We start from the raw sequence: 17571 nt of genomic DNA on the forward strand, positions 1-17571 counted from the left end.
TCTCCTATCCCGACCCTTCCAAGTCTTGGGTTCTGACCAGGTTTGTCTGATGGATGATCAGAGCGTCTAGCCTTGGAGAGTTTTAGGTAACTTAACCCAGCCGATCCCAGCTTTCAACACCTACCCCTTGGTTCCCGCTGACACTGACAATGCTGTTCCCTGCCAGCTGGCCCCTTAGTTGGGCTCTGTGCCTCACTAGCAGGCCCACCCCATGGGTGTGCACTGCCTTTCTGAGCCCCCAAGGGCCAGCAGGGGGCTCCTTCCTCCTTGGTCTTGAAGTGGATTTCCTGGTGCTAAGCCAGATGGCTCTCCTGCTGCAGCTGTGCACTGAATAATCATTGTCAGCATCCACATTTGTAGGGAACTTGGCCATTTACAGACCATGTTCCCATCCATTATCTAGATAAGCCTCCAAACAGTCCTATGTGTATTCCCCTTGATCTTTTTTTTCCCAAAGGAAAGGCATAAAGAGGTGATTTAATTTGCTCCAGAATGTAAGAGTTGCCCTCATGTGACCCAGAGTTTTCTAAGACTGTCTGGGTCTTGCTCAAAGAATATTGGAGCTTTTTTTTTTTTTAGCTCTGGCGGGTATACATGTACAGTGTTTAAAAGGCTTCATAGATTTTTACAGTTCAGCAACTTGGATTACATCTGTCATTAAAAATTTAATTACCATACCAAAGACACACATGGGCAGTTCTTAACCTTTTTATTTTTATTTAACCATCATTATGGTTTCCCCTGACCCACCCCCTTCCCCTTTGGATCACATCTTCACATATTATTTTTTTTAATGTCCACCACAAACTGTATTTATTGACTCATTTTACCTTTTTTTATTCATCAGACATGTACCTTCCAGTCAGAGTTTAGGGTCAGGCTCAGATAATCTGTGCCCTCATGGGGCTGATTTTATTACAGACAAAATAAATACATTCGAGATTTGAGTTAACCTCCAAGACTAATAACTGGTACATTTCCATTTCTTCAGGCCTTTATGAAAGATTAAAAAGTTCAAACACTGGCCCTTGGGAAAGTGGAAGCAGATTTTAGTACTTGTGAGAAAGGAGTCCTATTTCGGGGATAAACTCTCAAGTTGCTGACGTCTGTGTCTGGGTGGGAACAGGAGGGGTATAATGGCCTCTAACTCTTCCTTCTGTGATTGGAGCCTCTCCCAGCTCTCTAGAGAGGAGCTCAACCAGCCTCACCCTATTATTTCCTCAGCGGCTGGAGTATTTGGGCTATTTTCAGTTCATGCCCGTGGGACTTGGGAAGAGCATGCATTTACTGAAACAGAGACATTCCCCTAACCATTACCTAAAGGTACACATTTTAATATGTCATGGAACCAGAACTTTTACATTGCATCAATAATTGCCTCATTCAAATTATACTTTCAAAGGGCAGTGATGGGTATGCTAAAGGCAGTGTCTGTTTCTAAATTAGTAGAGTTAATTAATGTTACTCTGTGTGCCAATTATAAAAAAAGGAGTTTCTGTTAGGGAAGACTATTTATGTAATCTGTTATTTTATTATATGTATACATATGAGATTTATTATTTTATTAATTGATGCTGTGCTTGCTCTTGTTTTGTAGGAGACCCAGCAGAAATCCACCAATGTTGTGTATCAGGCGCATCACGTGAGCAGGAATAAGAGAGGGCAGGTGGTTGGAACAAGGGGTGGATTCCGAGGATGTACCGTGTGGCTGACAGGTATGCTGTGTTGAGATCTATATATTTTTTAATGGAAAACTGATGGTGACACACAATTTTTAGGAAGATAGTGTCACTACATATTACATGTGTATTTCAACATTCGAAGGAGGCTGAGAGCTGTGATAGAAAGCTTGGGTGTTAGTCCTAACTCCACCCATCAGTGAGAAATAGGACTTCCATCAAGTCATGGAATGTCTCTAGTTCTCTGTTTTCACCTCTTTGGCAGGAAAGGATGGGACAAGTTGATTATGACATTCCCATTCAGCTCTAAGGAATTCTGTAGTTCTTAATTTCATGCCTAAACACATTTACTGGCAGTTATGAACGGGGCTCTCCTAATTTGACATCAAGCATTTGGCTGTCCATTAGAGATATTCTTTTCTGATGTTTTAATATTCTAGGGGGCTATTTTACTTATTTTAAAAAATTAAAATCTGTGCAAGAAGCAAAACTAATGTTTTCTGCGTAGCTGAGTATTGTCCCTTGTGTATAAAAAAAGAACTCATTCCCACCGAGGTGACCAAATGAATCTCCATTTTCTTGTGTTTATATAGCCCCAGAATGTCAAAGCTAAGGGTTAGTGACAGAACTGGAATTAGTCCTCGGCTGTTACCTTATACTCTGAGTACAAGGTAGAGGAAGTTGATTCCTGGGAATGCAGGTCCGACATAGGCTGGACTCAAAAGAAAAAAACAGGTTCATTTCGTAGACATAATATTTCATATGGAGATGAACTCAGATGCAAAGATATGTCTATCCAGGTTATGAAATCAACTCATGTGTTACTGTTTGCTCACAAATGCTGATTTATTCTAACCTGAAGATAGTTCTAGAAAACACAACAAGCGAGGACCTGCCTTGCGTCTTTTCTTGCTATTCTGAGCCTTTCCTATTCCTGTCTAAAGCAGCCTCATTCTTCTCTTTCAAGTTATTTCCTAGTGCCTGTGGCACTTGCCCTTGGTTTCCGGCTTTCATTCATCCCTGGAAGAACAACTTTCCCTGCTTCCAGGGTGAGGCTGGACAGAGGGCAAGGAGGCTGCTGTGTTCTAGAAGGCAGATTCACCTGCCGCAATTCCTGATATGTTTCCCCCACTCCCTCTGAGAGACGTGACGTGCAGCAGTGAATAAAACAGCGTGCTCCAGACGTTTCCCTCTTGCTATGTGTTTGCCTTCATGAGATGTTTTGCCTTCATGTGTTTGTCCAAATTTTGAATCAAGACATACCCACAGAGTACATTTTTCTTTCTTTTTTTTTGCGGTACGCGGGCCTGTCACTGTTGTGGCGTTTCCCGTTGCGGAGCACAGGCTCTGGACGCGCAGGCTCAGTGGCCATGGCTCACGGGCCCAGCCGCTCCGTGGCATGTGGGATCTTCCCGGACCGGGGCACGAACCCGTGTCCCCTGCATTGGCAGGCGGACTGTCAACCACTGCGCCACCAGGGAAGCCCAAGTCCATTTTTCTTAATGTAAAACACCCTTGGAAAGACAAAAAGAACAGGTAGAAGAGAAAAAAAAATCTCAAGGGTATACTTCCTGTCTTTTCTTACTCTCAAAAAGTCATCTTTTCCTAGTTTATTTTTTTATTCTCATATTACAGACATTGGATATTGACCAGGCAAATCAGGAGAAACCAAATACTTGAAATCTAGAGAGTTAGAGGTGGGTACCGGCTTCACCTACATTAGCTGTGTGATTTTGGACAAGCCAACCAACCTCTCTAAGCCTCGGTTCCCTTATTTGTAAAATGAGAATAAAGATAATACCTGCCTCATAGAGGTATAGGTAGAACAAAATGAAATAAAGCATATTTGCACTTAGCACAAGTCCTGGTCCCTAGTAAAACTCTCAGTAAATGTAATTGGTGTTACTTCAATGTATTAAAATAAATATTCCAATGATCTATTTTAATACAGCTAACTGTGTTAGAAATTTCTATTGTTTCTCTCATTTTCTGATGCAACAGAACGTACCAGAGATTCAGGAGTCCCATTTCTCGTACCCCACAAGTGGACATAACTTTTAAGAGGAATTTATCACATGAATTTCTATCCAAATGCAACTGAATTACATAAAGATGTAACAGACAATGCCTTGATTTACAAAGATTGCCAACACATTCTTCACGTAGCCGTTTCTTCTAATGATCCTCTGTCAAAGCCAAGGGCATGACTTTAAAACATAACTAAAAATATGGAAAATACTTGTTTACCTTTCATATATCACCTTTCTTTCCAAGTCTCTCTGTCCTGCATCCCTTCTTTGCTCTTACTTTTTCTTTTTCCTCTTTCCCCCTGCTGTCTTCTCTGTATTCACAATTTCTTGACTTTCTTTTCTGCCCCCGTCCTGACTCTTCCTCTTCCGGGTGCTGTCTGACAGTGGCTTGGCATCACTGCATTTTTCTTCAGGTTCAGAGATCTTTAGAACAACTGAATTTTTAGAGCGCTCCTTTTCCAGGGTGGTTCAGATTTTGAGCTCTTAAGTCATTTTGGCGGGTAGCGTTTCATTCCCTTTCTGCTTACATTCTCCCTCATGTAGAAATTATAGTGTGTGTTCCCAATCACTGTGCTTTGAAACCATGGTAAAAGGCACCTTGTAACTCCACTCTCATGTAAAGACTCCAGACGCCTAAGAGTATATGGCAACTCTAGCTACATCTACAGCGTAGCTCAGGGTGGTTCTCCGTCTTTGTGTTTTGAGAATCATTTTGGAAAATCTTGAAAACAAAAGGACAGTATGTTGGTTCTCTTGTCAGGTGGGTGCCTAGCAGCATCTACAAGGGAGGTGGGCCTCCCAGTCTCTAAGGGCCGGCTGTCCCTCCACTCCAGCTGATTGCTCTCATAAGGGGATATGAGGACACCACTGCCAGAGCCTCTGATTTTCTTTCAAGAGAAGCCATCATCTGAATTTGTATGCACAACTTTCTAGTCTATAAAGTACACTGCGGGCAAAGTGTTACCAACTCAGGTCCTTGGACTTCTTAATCAATAGAAATTGATAAGAGGCCAGACAAGGAATTCAGGCAAGGCTTTACTGAGGTCCCTGCTGCAGCATGAGGGAGCGAAAACAAGAAACAATTGCCCTTGCTCACTCCTGAGGTGGGGCGAACCGGTTCCTTAAATGGGATGTGAGTAGGGGCAGATGGGTGGTCAGGCTGGAGCGGTGGCTTAGGGGGTCTGCTGACCCTCTTGGTGGTGCTGTGTGCAGGAATCATGCACAGTACCCTGCTTTTGCTGCCTGCACCTCAGGAATGGCAGCTGGTTTCTGGCCTTTTTGTATCTTACTGTTTATAATTTGCCCCAACTGTGGCCGCGTGCAGGTATTTTTAGTCCCTTATAGTTTCTTTGTTTTCTATTGCTCCAGGAGACGTTTGTCCAGGTGCGAGCACTGTGGTAAAGGGTCCCAGGTCCCAGCCCATCCCCAAAGCAGAACACACCAAGGACCATAGGCAGCCTGCCAAGGTCTCCCTATTGACGAACGCCTTTTGCTTTGAAAGGCTATAATCCTAACAAGGGACAAATAGTTTTTTCAAGATTTGAAAGAAATGCTAGTACTTGACTTGTAGTAAACTTTGCTTTTTCTAGATTTGAATGGTTTTGATTTGAGGGCAATCCAGTGATTGTAATGAGGGTTTAATTATGCTTGAATTAGGTAAAAATTAGGATCAGTTCACAATTCGGATCAGAGCACAATTTATAATCTTAAACAGTCAGAGACAGTGCCTGTCCTGTCTTGCCCATTCTGAACAGGTCTCTCTGGTGCTGGAAAAACAACGATCAGCTTTGCTCTGGAGGAGAATCTCGTCTCCCACGCCATCCCTTGCTACTCCCTCGATGGGGACAACGTCCGTCATGGCCTCAACAAAAACCTTGGATTCTCTCCTTGGGACAGAGAAGAAAACATCCGCCGGATTGCTGAGGTGGCCAGGCTGTTTGCCGACGCTGGTCTGGTCTGCATTACCAGCTTCATTTCTCCTTTTGCAAAGGTAAAATGCTTTGGCAGTGCACACGATTGCCACACATAGCACCAGTGCTCTCAAGCTGCCAGGATGAGGACCCAGCGGAGGGGAGGACAGAGGAATGTCATACTTCCAGTCTCCCCCACTGGCTCTCCTTCCCCCACTTGCTCCCTCATTTCCTCTCTTTAATATTGGTTACATAGAGTCCCTTCATTTCCAGATGCCAGGGCACCAGGTGACATAAACCCTTCCACTTTCACAATGGTAAGGTACACTTGGCCAGAGTTGAAAGGAAGAGAAAGTTAAACCAGAAAAATTCCAAAGCTCAGTAATTTTATTGGGTTGGCCGAAAAGTTCCTTCGGGTTTTAACCAAAAAGCCCAAACGAACATTTTGGCTAAGCCAGTATTTCTCCAAAAAGTCAGAGGCCTTAGCTTACTAAAGAAAACAGCAGTTCATCGCCAATGCATCAGGTTATGTGTGTTTAACGTTGAAATCAACGAGGTGGAGAGTTACTCCTCTTGTTTTAAAACAGGAAATTTCTGTGAATTACATATAAGACACTATGTACTTTGAACACATCCTTTGAATGAAATGCTGTCATATTGCCAGCCCTGTCTTTTAGTTGGGATTCTTTCCCATTTTCGTTTGTTTGTTTGTTTGCTTTTTTTTTTTTTGGAAAGTACTTGGGAGAGTTGTTTACTAGACACCTCTGAAGAGCTCAAACCCCAGTGTTATCTTAAGGTCATGGAACACCAGAGCACACAGTATTTTGTGATGAAGAATTTCACTATGAAACCTCTTCTTACATTCTTTTTTTTTTTTTTGCCAAGTTTTTTTTTTCTTTTCTTTTTAATTTATTTTTGGCTGCGTTGGTTCTTTGTTACTGCACATGGGTTTTCTCTAGTTGCAGTGAGCGGGGGCTACTCTTTGTTGTGGTGCACGGGCTTCTCATTGTGGTGGCCTCTCTTGTTGGGAGCGCGGGCTCTAGGCACGCGGGCTTCAGTAGTTGTGGCACGTGGGCTCAGTAGTTGTGGCTCATGGACTCTAGGGCACAGGCTCAGTAGTTGTGGCGCACGGGCATAGTTGCTCTGCGGCATGTGGAGTCTTCCCAGACCAGGGCTCGAACCTGTGTCCCCTGCATTGGCAGGCGGATTCTTAACCACTGCACCACCAGGGAAGTCCCTCTTCTTACATTCTTAAAGGTAATTATTTTCCAGGATCGTGAGAATGCCCGCAAAATCCATGAATCTGCAGGACTGCCATTCTTTGAAATATTTGTAGATGCGCCTCTAAACATTTGTGAAAGCAGAGATGTAAAAGGTCTCTACAAACGGGCCCGAGCTGGGGAGATCAAAGGTAGGAGAGCCAGTTCAGCTGTATCTTTGCCACTTACTTATGTCACCAATTCTTATTAGTCTGTGCCCAGAAATCTGTCTGAAGTTTCAAAAACCGTTTTCCAAAATTGCATATAGTGCACACAACTTTTTATCAAACCGTAATATCTTCAAAATGTCCACGGGCTAGTTAAAACGTGGGCTTGTATTTTTCAAGAACTATCACCCCAGCCACAGCAATCACGTTTAGAGAACTAAAATGGATACGTGTATGTGCATGTGTGGAGGAGGAATCTTTCAGTTTTTCTCCTACCTGTTTTCCTTTTCCATCCTAATCAGCTGCAGAGGGCTTGGACTCAGACAGATTTTGTTGATAATCGGGACTTTCTGTATTGAAACCACAGCTGTATATGTTCTTATCTATGGCTAGAGGGCAAGGATAGCTGTTTGACCTTTTCTCTTCTAATCTGAATACAGCAGTTGAAAACATTATTGCAACATGTGTTATGTCTTATTGAGTAAAAAGATTGTTCTGTTGGTGCAGATGTGATTTTCAGCCTTCTGCCTTGCAGGGTTTACGGGTATTGATTCCGATTATGAGAAACCTGAAACTCCTGAGCTTGTGCTTAAAACCAACTTGTCCTCGGTGAGCGACTGCGTGCAGCAGGTGGTGGAACTTCTACAGGAGCAGGTGGGCGGACTGAACGTCTTTTTTTTTTTTAATAGTTTTATACAGTCATAAAAGATCATCTGTTTACTGAAGTGTTCTTTTTATTTATAGTTTTCATTCCAAACTGTTACCAAGTCTGCTTCATTTCAGAACATTGTACCCCACACTATAATCAAAGGCATCCACGAACTGTTTGTGCCGGAAAACAAACTCGACCAAGTCCGAGCTGAGGCCGAAGTGCTCCCTTCGTTATCAATTACCAAGGTAAGATGGTGCCCACTGGCTAATGGAGACTTAGGCTTACTGTCAGTCATTATAACCCATTTACAGTTACTCTTAATTAATTAGGAAGGTAGACATAAGGAAAATGCAATGCCTATGAAGAAAAACACTTCATTTTGCCAATTTTTTTTTTACCTCTTCTTCAAGAAAATCTCTCATCAAGTGTTGCCCCAGGCAGCTGATCAATGCCATGTACAGAGGCAGACTGGGAACGTAACTTCTGTATTTGCAGAGGACAGTTTTATATGGTTGTCATTATACCTTCAGTGATGCCGGCGCTCAAGCATTAGGCAGTAATTGTTTGTTGGCAGGTGCCGAGAAAATAGTTTGTCCAGAATACAGGTGTTTCTTGGACCATTGAGAAGGAATTTGAAGAAAACAAGAAGCAACCCTGATCTAAAGTGACATGAATGCCTTGATCTTTTTTCTACTCTGCACATCCCACTCTTCCCTCATCAGGGAGAGTTCAGTCTGAGGAGAGGGAGCTTTGGTTGCATTGATTTTGCAACCTAGAAGATGTTAAGATGCAATCCCAGCAAACAGCCCTGCAGATACCTTGGCCTGTTTACTGGTTAGTGTTAGTTGGTTCATATAAGGTGATCAAGTCTTCACTGGTAACCTTTTGGTATCCATTAAAACCTTGGACATTTTATTTTTCTTTCTTTTTTTTGCGGTACGCGGGCCTCTCACCGTTGTGGCCTCTCCCGTTGCGGAGCACAGACTCCGGATGCGCAGGCTCAGCGGCCATGGCTTACGGGCCTAGCCTAGCCACTCCGCGGCATGTGGGATCTTCCCGGACCAGGGCACGAACCCATGTCTCCTGCATCGGCAGGTGGACTCTTAACCACTGCGCCATCAGGGAAGCCCTGGACATTTTTTTAAGAGGCAGAGTACATTGGGAATGTCCTTCAGCTCATGAAGACCCCAGGCTTTAGTAAGTCATGACGAATTTATAAACACAATAAATTCTGAGTTTTCCAATGCTCCAGGCAGGTGAGAAACACATAATCATAATTACAGTGCGGAATAATAGTCCCAATAACAAAATGGTCTGCAAGGTACAGAAGAACTTCAAAGAATCTAATGATTAATTCTCTTGATCCTAGGGGTGACAGGAAAGATTTCAGAGCAGTGGCCCATGAGCTGGGTTTTATTTTTATTTATATCTATTTATTTATTTTGGGGGGTTTATTTTTTTATTTTTATTTTTTTGAACTGGGTTTTAAATGATGAACAGGGTTTTCAGGTAGAGGGGAGGATGGGCTTGAAACCACGTGTGTGTTCAGACTGCACACTGTCTGGCACTGTTGGTGACTAGGCCCCCAGGTGGGGAGTGGGGCCAGGTGGACATCCCTGTATGAGCCCCTGGGGCCAGAGCTCGTAGGCCTGTCAGTATCACGCTAAGAATTTTAGACATTTGTCTTTTTTTAAAAAAATTAATTTATTTATTGTTTATTTTTGGCTGCATTGGGTCTTTGTTGCTGCACGTGGGTTTTCTCTAGTTGCGGTGAGCCAGGACTACTCTTCGTTGGGGTGCGCGAGCTTCTCATTGCGGTGGCTTCTCTTGTTGCGGAGCACAGGCTCTAGGCGCACAGGCTTCAATAGTTGTGGCACGCGGGCTCAGTAGTTGTGGCGCATGGGCTTAGTTGCTCTGCAGCATGTGGGATCTTCCCGGACCAGGGCGCGAACCTGTGTCCCCTGCATTCGCAGGCGGATCTTAACCTCTGTGCCACCAGGGAAGTCCCTGGACATTTATCTTAGTGTCAATGGTTTGCTCAGTTCAGTCAAATAACCAGCACATTTGGTGAAAAAAATGTAGCCAAACCAGAATTTTTGTGGAAAAAAGAATGAACGGTGAATCTTCAACACAGGTGCACATTGTAAGGATAGATAGAGCCTATCCTATCCTAGCCTGTTCAAAGAAATCATCCCAGTTTGAAATCTTTTCACCACTCTCCCACAGAAAGTTCTAGACTCAAACTTCTCCAGCCCCCCTAGATCATGGGTCAGCATTACATATGGGAATACTTAAATCATAAAAGGTTCTGCCTTCATTCTCCTGTCAACTGAATAAGAAAGGACTGCCCTGGGGCCAGATAGCTGGGAAACGGAGCTTATGGAAATGTTCACCTGCTTTTTTGTGTTTTGCAGCTGGATCTTCAGTGGGTCCAAGTTTTGAGTGAAGGCTGGGCCACTCCCCTCAAAGGTTTTATGCGGGAAAAGGAGTACTTGCAGGTTATACACTTTGGCACCCTGCTAGACGGTATGGGTTTTTGTTTTTTCGTTTGTTTGTTACTCTTTATTATTAAAGAAAAAAATATTTCTCAGAAGTTTTCACAGGAACAAGAAATGCTAATCCTTGGTTCGTAAATCCTATTGTGAAAATATTTAGATTATTTATGGTGTGTCCAGTTATGTATAAGCTTCCATTTTTAGGATTTTTTTTTGGTTATCCTCAAAGGATTATTGATTATCTAAAGCTAAGGAACCAAAAAATAAAGGTTTGACTTGCACACAAAGCCAAGAGAAGGTTAAGTCTTTTTCACCTCCACCTGCCCTTTGCTGGCCGTGATATTCATAAGGCAGGGGACAGTCAGAAGCACCACTGGCAGCTGCTTGGACCATCCTGGGGAAGCCAGGATGGACTCAGCACTCATTGCTGACTTGCAGGATGCCTCCAATCCTCCAGCAAACATTACTGCAGCAGCTGCTTTCCTTGGTGGATAATAAAGGGTTGATATTCATGCTCATACGTGAAATATATTAGGATGGCTTCATCCACTAAACTTTAATATGGGGTGTTAAGGCAGCTTTCTGGGCAGAAGCTGAACGGCTCTTAGAGAACTGCTCCTGTCAAGGTTGGAATGATGTCTCATTCAGAAAACTTCCGGGTCCTTCTCTGATCATTTCCTTCCTAGAACTGTCTTGACCTTATCAAATAGAACTTATTTATTTCAAGATCTTGGGGAATACTGATAAGTGGGGGAGGGAATTTGTAATACGGAGCAGGGCTCCAAACCTTCTAGGTAGAAAAATCAAATCAGATGTTCTTTCCTGAGAAAGATGTTCATGTTCTAGGTTTGTGCCTCTGCCTGGGGAATGGGGCGTAAAGCAACCCCAGTTGTAGTTAGGTTTCAAAACTCCCCATACCCTCAAGAAGCCTCCTGAATTCCTATGTAAGTCAATTATTAAAAATACATACCAGGGATGTAATATGCTGCACACCTCTACCTAAGTAGAGGCAGAATATCATAGTGGATAAGAGTGAGCTGTGGAGCCAAACTATCTGGGTTCAGGGCAAATTACTTAAACTCTCTGGGCCTCAGTTTCCTCATCTGTAAAATAGGGATGTTAATAATAGTACCTACCTCAATGGGATGTTGAATGTTTAAAAGAATACAGTACCTGGTCCAACAGTAAATGTTCCATATATTAACAACCCCCTCACTGCATAAAATTAAAAGGACTTCAAAGTCTTGAACAGACCAAGAAGCTTATCTCTAGTCACATCCGTTTGGAAGTAGCACAGATAAGATGTTCATCAGCTAGCCAATAAATATTTATTGAGTGTCCTCAGGTGTCAGGGTTTGTTCTAGCTGCTGGAGATAATACGAGCTTGCTGGGACAGGCAGTGCAGTTCATCTTCTGAACTCTAGTCCAGAGGGGTTTTCCCGCCACATCAGTGGTTGTCAAACTTTTTTTTTTTTCAAGTCATAACTATTTCAGTGAAATCTGAGGCAATATATACAACAGATAAAAATGGAACTGCTCCTTTGGAAGAAGTGGGCTCAGTCTTTCTCCCACCTGGACAGCAGCCTTGAGGGTGTCTAGGGAAAGCTGGTTGAAACACTGCCCTCTACCACACCATGACAGTCTCATGACAGAGCTTGGCTCGATGGCTTTTGGACTGAGCAGACACGGTTAAATTCCAAAAATGATGTCTCTCTGTATCAGAAGGTTGGGCAAGGTATCATTTGTATGGATATCATTTAATTTTAACCAATTTATGAAAGTTTGAGTCACCACCATTGAAAATTTGAAATAATTTTTGTAGCCATAGACATGTGGCCATTTTCATCTACCATTAAACAATCGCACATTTCTTGATCACCTACAATCTGCAGGTAAAATTGTTTCTATTCTGACCCTGTCTCCCAAAAGTATTTTGTTGGTTTTAATTTTCTCAAAGGTTCACTATTTCCCCCTATAGTAAAAAAAAAAAAAAAAAATTAGCTCAGTCTACTTAGTCCAAAAGCAAAATAAAAAAATCATTTTTTAGTGTTTTTGATGATTATATAGTATGAGTTACTCCCTATATTACTCAAGGGTCTATTTTCATGTCAGTGTATTATTTTATTTCTCACTGGATATAGTTTGGGGGGGCTGTCATAGATCCTCCAATGATAAATGTCACATCTAAATTTAAAAATGGAACCTCGAGCTTATGTTCTTGACTGGTGGCATCCAAGTAGGGTTAAGACATAGCAGCCTGATCATTTAATGGCAAGTCTTCTGCGGCTCTGATCATTTAACGGCAAGTCTTCTGCGGCTCTGACTTTCCCAGTCAGGGCTTGAGAGCTTTTCTATATACTGCCAGCATTTATTCAGCACATAATGTGTTCTGACCCTGGTGCTTGACATAGGACATCACATTTAATCCAGATAACACCACTGTGAAGGTATTTTGTCCATATGAGGAAATAAGTATTGGGAAGGTTAAATAACTCCCTCGAAGCCTGGATTCAAATCCAGGTTATCCTGGGACTGGGCACACTCTCATGTCCTGTAAACATCTGGAATTCTAGGACGTTCTAAAGCAGTTTGACTGTATACCTCCCAAAGCCTGGTTTGGAATCATCTGACAGTAGTTATAACATCACATATTTGTAAGAGACAACTTCTTGCTTAAGTTGGAGGGGCTATTGACATATGTTATAATTATTTAAAAACATAATTATTGGGCTTCCCTGGTGGCGCAGTGGTTGAGAGTCTGCCTGCCGATGCAGGGGACACGGGTTCATGCCCCGGTCCGAGAAGATGCCACATGCTGCTGAGTGGCTGGGCCCGTGAGCCATGGCCACTGAGCCTGTGCGTCCGGAGCCTGTGCTCCACAACGGGAGAGGCCACAACAGTGAGAGGCCCGTGTACCGCAAAAAAATAAATAAGTAAATAAAAACATAATTATTTAAAAATGCTTTTGGATTGTATTGGACATTATTCAATACAAATTCTGGTTTCACCAGCTTTTTGCTGTCACGTATGCTCTATTTTTAGAAATAACAGTAACAAAAAGCTCAGTATCTTTGTATGTTGTATGTATGAAGCTTCATAGTAGGAGTTTGTTCCTTGTCATTGTTGCTTTACTATTATTTTGGTGGAAAGTTGAAAACAATATGTTTCTTAATTTTGTTTGTATTTCTCTAGGCATGTTCCTTTCTGGTATGTACTTTAACTTTATAAGTAGTTAAATTATTATAATTGGATATGTTATATTAACTAGAAATGGTAAGGACATAACTAGAAAAAAAATCTAAATGAACCAGTTGGAATCGCTAACAGTTCATGATCCAACCAGTTATAACAGAATAATGCTGCATTCTTCTGTTGATAGGAGTCCAAGTAACAGGAAATTTCTGGATCAGATGCAGCTGTTGTTTATAATGTTTTATTTGGCTGACAAATTAAACTTGTTTCTGAATTTCTGTTGCACATTTTGTTCCTGAGATTTTAAAAATTTATGATCCTCTCTGTTAATTACTTCTACTGAGGTCGGTCCCCATTTTGTTTCACAAATCTGGAAATTTTTTTCTATTGCATTTATAAAACATTTTTAATTGATGAAGGATAAATCAATTTTAGATACAATTTAAAGTGGATGCACCTGGTTGGATTGTGGATGATTGTACTTCGTTTGTGATGAGTAATTATGCATGAATTTAATTTCAAGCTATGACAATTGATAGTTATAAAACTGGGAATAAACACGTACTTGCTGCAATTCTAAACTTCTGCACTGTACCGGAAGAAAAAGGTAAAATTCTGAAGATATCATTTATCTTGAGTATTGTTTTCATCATTGCTGTTTTTCCTTGAAAAAGATGAATTAAGCAATATAAAGTATTTGTTTTTGCCCAGAAATTGTCCCAAACAAATGATAAGCATATCTACAAGGTTAAAACAACAGGCTTGAAAATTATTTAAAGCAAAAGCAAGATTATTCAATTAAACATGAAGTTAAGTGTTGGACTAACTGTGGCTAAAAAACTACGATACTCTTTTCCAAAATGAGTTATACTGCAGTAAAATAATCAGGGTGGTTCCCACCAGAGCTGAAGCACATGATGGAAAAAGGCCGAAAGCCCGAGTCAATGTTTAAAGCTATGGAGGCTATTTCAGCACAGAGTTAAATTGTAGGATAATTTTATGTATTAGAAAAGTTGATTAAGATGATAGGGAAACCCCAGTAAATCTGCTTTTACCTGTGTGGAGTTGTAGCCACAGGTGTGTGAGATCAGCTGGCACTGTCACTCGGTAGAACTCCCTTCCACAGCATCCCACAGATTAGTCTCTTGACAACCTGTCAGGTAGTGCTGTTTCCTTAGTTGGGATTTTCACTCAAGGCCAAGATGAAGGTGGATCAGATGCTAGGCTGGGCTGGAACCTAGTGGACCAAAGGAGGCGATGGCAACGAGCAAGTGGAGTATTCTTTGGATTTCAACCCAGAGTAATTGATGGAAGGCAGCACCGCAAGCACGTTGCAGGCAGAGCTGGGTTTCCACCAGCACCCAACCCACCTTTTGCTTTGCATCTTGTTTTACTTTATTTTGGTCAAGGCACTCAAAGCACTCTTTGTAAGCAGTGTGGTCATGCTATCCACAGAAAGCCTCTTCCCAGCAACCCAGGGATATACATATTATTTATGATCCCATTTTCCAAGTGGAGAAACTGAGGACAGAGAAGGTGAGTGACACAGGTAGTAAATAGGAGATCGCTTGGCTTTGAGTTTAGTGCTCTCTGCACAGGGCTTGCTTGGACTACTCTTATTGTCTGTGAACTTTGAAACAAAGGAGTTACTTGAGTGAGGAAACTCATACCTTCTGTGTACAGTATCTTCCTTGTTGCTTACGAGGCTCCCAGAGCAGGTTGCAGGATTTTATGACGGATGGGATTTCTTTATTGCTGGAAGTTGCTGTGTATATCCTGTGACATTCTTTATGTCCTAGTAACTTTTGGAGAGTATTTTAAATGTGCAAAGTGATATGCCTGTAGACTTTTGTTTCATAGCTAATGGGGGAGTATGATGCCCCAAAGAAACAGAACTCAGATCTCAGACCTTTAACTCTATCAGAAGTGGTCTAAATGTTGGATTTTGAGTTAGATTTAAAAGACTTCATTAATCTATGGTACATTTTCTCCAATCCATAAATAACAGCATTTGCTTCCTCTTTTGGAAATCCTGAGTTTGTAATAAGGAAGAACAAATTTTACTCCACATTGGATCTGTTTCTTTTACTTTAACCTTTTTATTCTATTGCTTTTACAAGTTAATCCCTAAAGGGATGTTGCCTATAAGCTTAAATTATACATAATGGCCCATCTCTGGGAACCCTGCCTCTCATGTGATGAAGTTTAAGCTAAAAGACCTTTGTTTAGCTCACAGAAAACATCCTGACTAAGCCCACCTGTGAATGACCGCAGGGAGGAAGAAATTAACATCCCCTCAGAGTCTGACGGGAACCAGAAAATGTTTGACTTTATCCCCTCCCCTTTTAGTATAAAAGAAGCCTGACTTCAGGGAAGGTGGTTCTTTGGGACACGAATCTACCAGCTTCCCGGTCTGCTGGCTTTCCAAATAAAGTTGCTATTCCTTCTCCCGGCAACTCATTTCTCCATTTATTGGCCGGTGGAGCGGCAAGCAGTACGAGCTTAAATTGGGTAACAAATTGAATGTTGTTTTTACTCACTTTCCTTTCATTCCCTTCTGAGTCTTGAACTTGGCAACTCCCCCCAAATCTCCCTGATATTCTTTAATGTTATACACTTAATTCTGTGCCCCCATTTTCTCACTGTAAGTACAACTGAAAGCCTGACATATTTGCTAGAATGTTAGGGCACCATTACAAAAGGGGAGAAACAGCTGTGTGATTTCTTTTACATTATCTGGCTTCACTAAGAAATCATAGTCATCCCTCCCAATCTGAGGGGGGTTGGTTCCAGGACCCAATGCAGATACCGAAATCTGTGGACGCTCCAGCCCCACAGTCCAACCTCTGCATCTGCGGGTTCCTCATCCACGATTCAACCAAAGGTGGATCCTGTATAAGGTTTGCTATCCACGAGGCGGTTGAATTTGCCGGTGTGGAATTCGCAGATATGCAGGGCATTGCCAACCTTTATTTTATCTAGTTGGATTTTTAAAGACTTTAAGCTTCCTAGTGTGTTGAGGTCAGGATCAAATTTTAAAAAGAACTCCGAAGGGAGCCACCCCCTCGGGAGCCACCCCGAAATCAGTTACTGAAGCCACCCCTACCATTTGAAACAGCCCATTTTTCACAAACGCTCCATCTTTTGCTTTGAGAAGCCTCTTCTCAAAGGATTTATCACAGACGCTAGAGAAACTAGTGCAGCCAACATAACCATGTTAGAGTTAGGTCTTAATGCCTTTTGCAGGAAATGTCTGGAAGAGACCTTGTGCACGTTTGAGTCCTCTTTAAAGGAGCCCCCACACCTTGTATCCCACATTCATGCATCAAATGGCACTTTCCACAGACGGAGTGATTAACATGAGCATCCCCGTCGTGCTGCCCGTCTCCGCGGACGATAAGACACGGCTGCAAGGGTGCAGCGAGTTTGTCCTGACACACGGAGGACGGAAGGTGGCTATCTTACGAGACCCTGAATTCTACGAACACAGAAAAGAGGAGCGTTGTTCCCATGTGTGGGGCACAACCTGTGCAAAACACCCCTACATCAAAGTAAGTGGCATAACGTTTGGAAGGTCTTTCTTTCAACTTAGGTTAAAAATAATTCTTTTTAAGTCCTTCGCGAAAGACTTAGAAAAACTGGGGTTAGATGGAAGAATGCGTTTCCAAGGGAGGTCCTGCAAGCTTTGCCTGGGGAGATGTTTTTAGATAGGGCAAAGAAATGACTTTTTGTTGAAGGGCTGGTCTAAACGGTCTCTTGAGTCCTCAGATCCTGTGATGGCTGTGACTCCCTCAGCTAAATGGGAAACAACTGGACTGGGGAGATAATTTAGTCTAACATCATGAGGGGAGAACCAGAATCATAGCTATGCTATGCACAAAACCACAGCCAGAGCTTGCAGCCCTGTCCATCTTGAAATTCACAAGGGAAGTCAATTTCTTCCTACAGAATGGATCCAGCTAACCTCTGGAAAGAGACTGTAAGTTCATGCTCTGTGGCTGTTGTGTGGAGGGGAGTGGTGGGTGACATTGTTTCAATAAAGCACAGATAGCAGCAGAGTTTCCGGAGGGAAAATACCACATTTTCATCAGATTGAAAAATGTGTTCATCTGATTAGGATTATTTTGGAGTCAATCTGCCTAACGGCAAAGTAGACTAAAATTCCTCAGCCTCCTTCACAGCTTCTA

At 42.3% G+C, this 17571-nt stretch overlaps 1 protein-coding gene across 2 annotated transcripts in view; it reads left to right on the forward strand.

The window, feature by feature from the left end:
- Positions 1 to 17571, forward strand: part of PAPSS2 (3'-phosphoadenosine 5'-phosphosulfate synthase 2) — a 103939-nt gene that overhangs the window by 49114 nt on the left and 37254 nt on the right. For both annotated transcript variants that reach the window (XM_060127138.1, XM_060127139.1), the window contains exons 2-8: positions 1598 to 1715; positions 5464 to 5699; positions 6892 to 7030; positions 7581 to 7699; positions 7829 to 7942; positions 10112 to 10223; positions 16730 to 16935. In XM_060127138.1, coding sequence (XP_059983121.1) covers positions 1598 to 1715; positions 5464 to 5699; positions 6892 to 7030; positions 7581 to 7699; positions 7829 to 7942; positions 10112 to 10223; positions 16730 to 16935 — 1044 coding nt within the window. The remainder of the gene's footprint in view (positions 1 to 1597; positions 1716 to 5463; positions 5700 to 6891; positions 7031 to 7580; positions 7700 to 7828; positions 7943 to 10111; positions 10224 to 16729; positions 16936 to 17571) is intronic.

Source organism: Lagenorhynchus albirostris, chromosome 16, assembly GCF_949774975.1.
Source record: "Lagenorhynchus albirostris chromosome 16, mLagAlb1.1, whole genome shotgun sequence".
NCBI lineage: Eukaryota > Metazoa > Chordata > Mammalia > Artiodactyla > Delphinidae > Lagenorhynchus > Lagenorhynchus albirostris.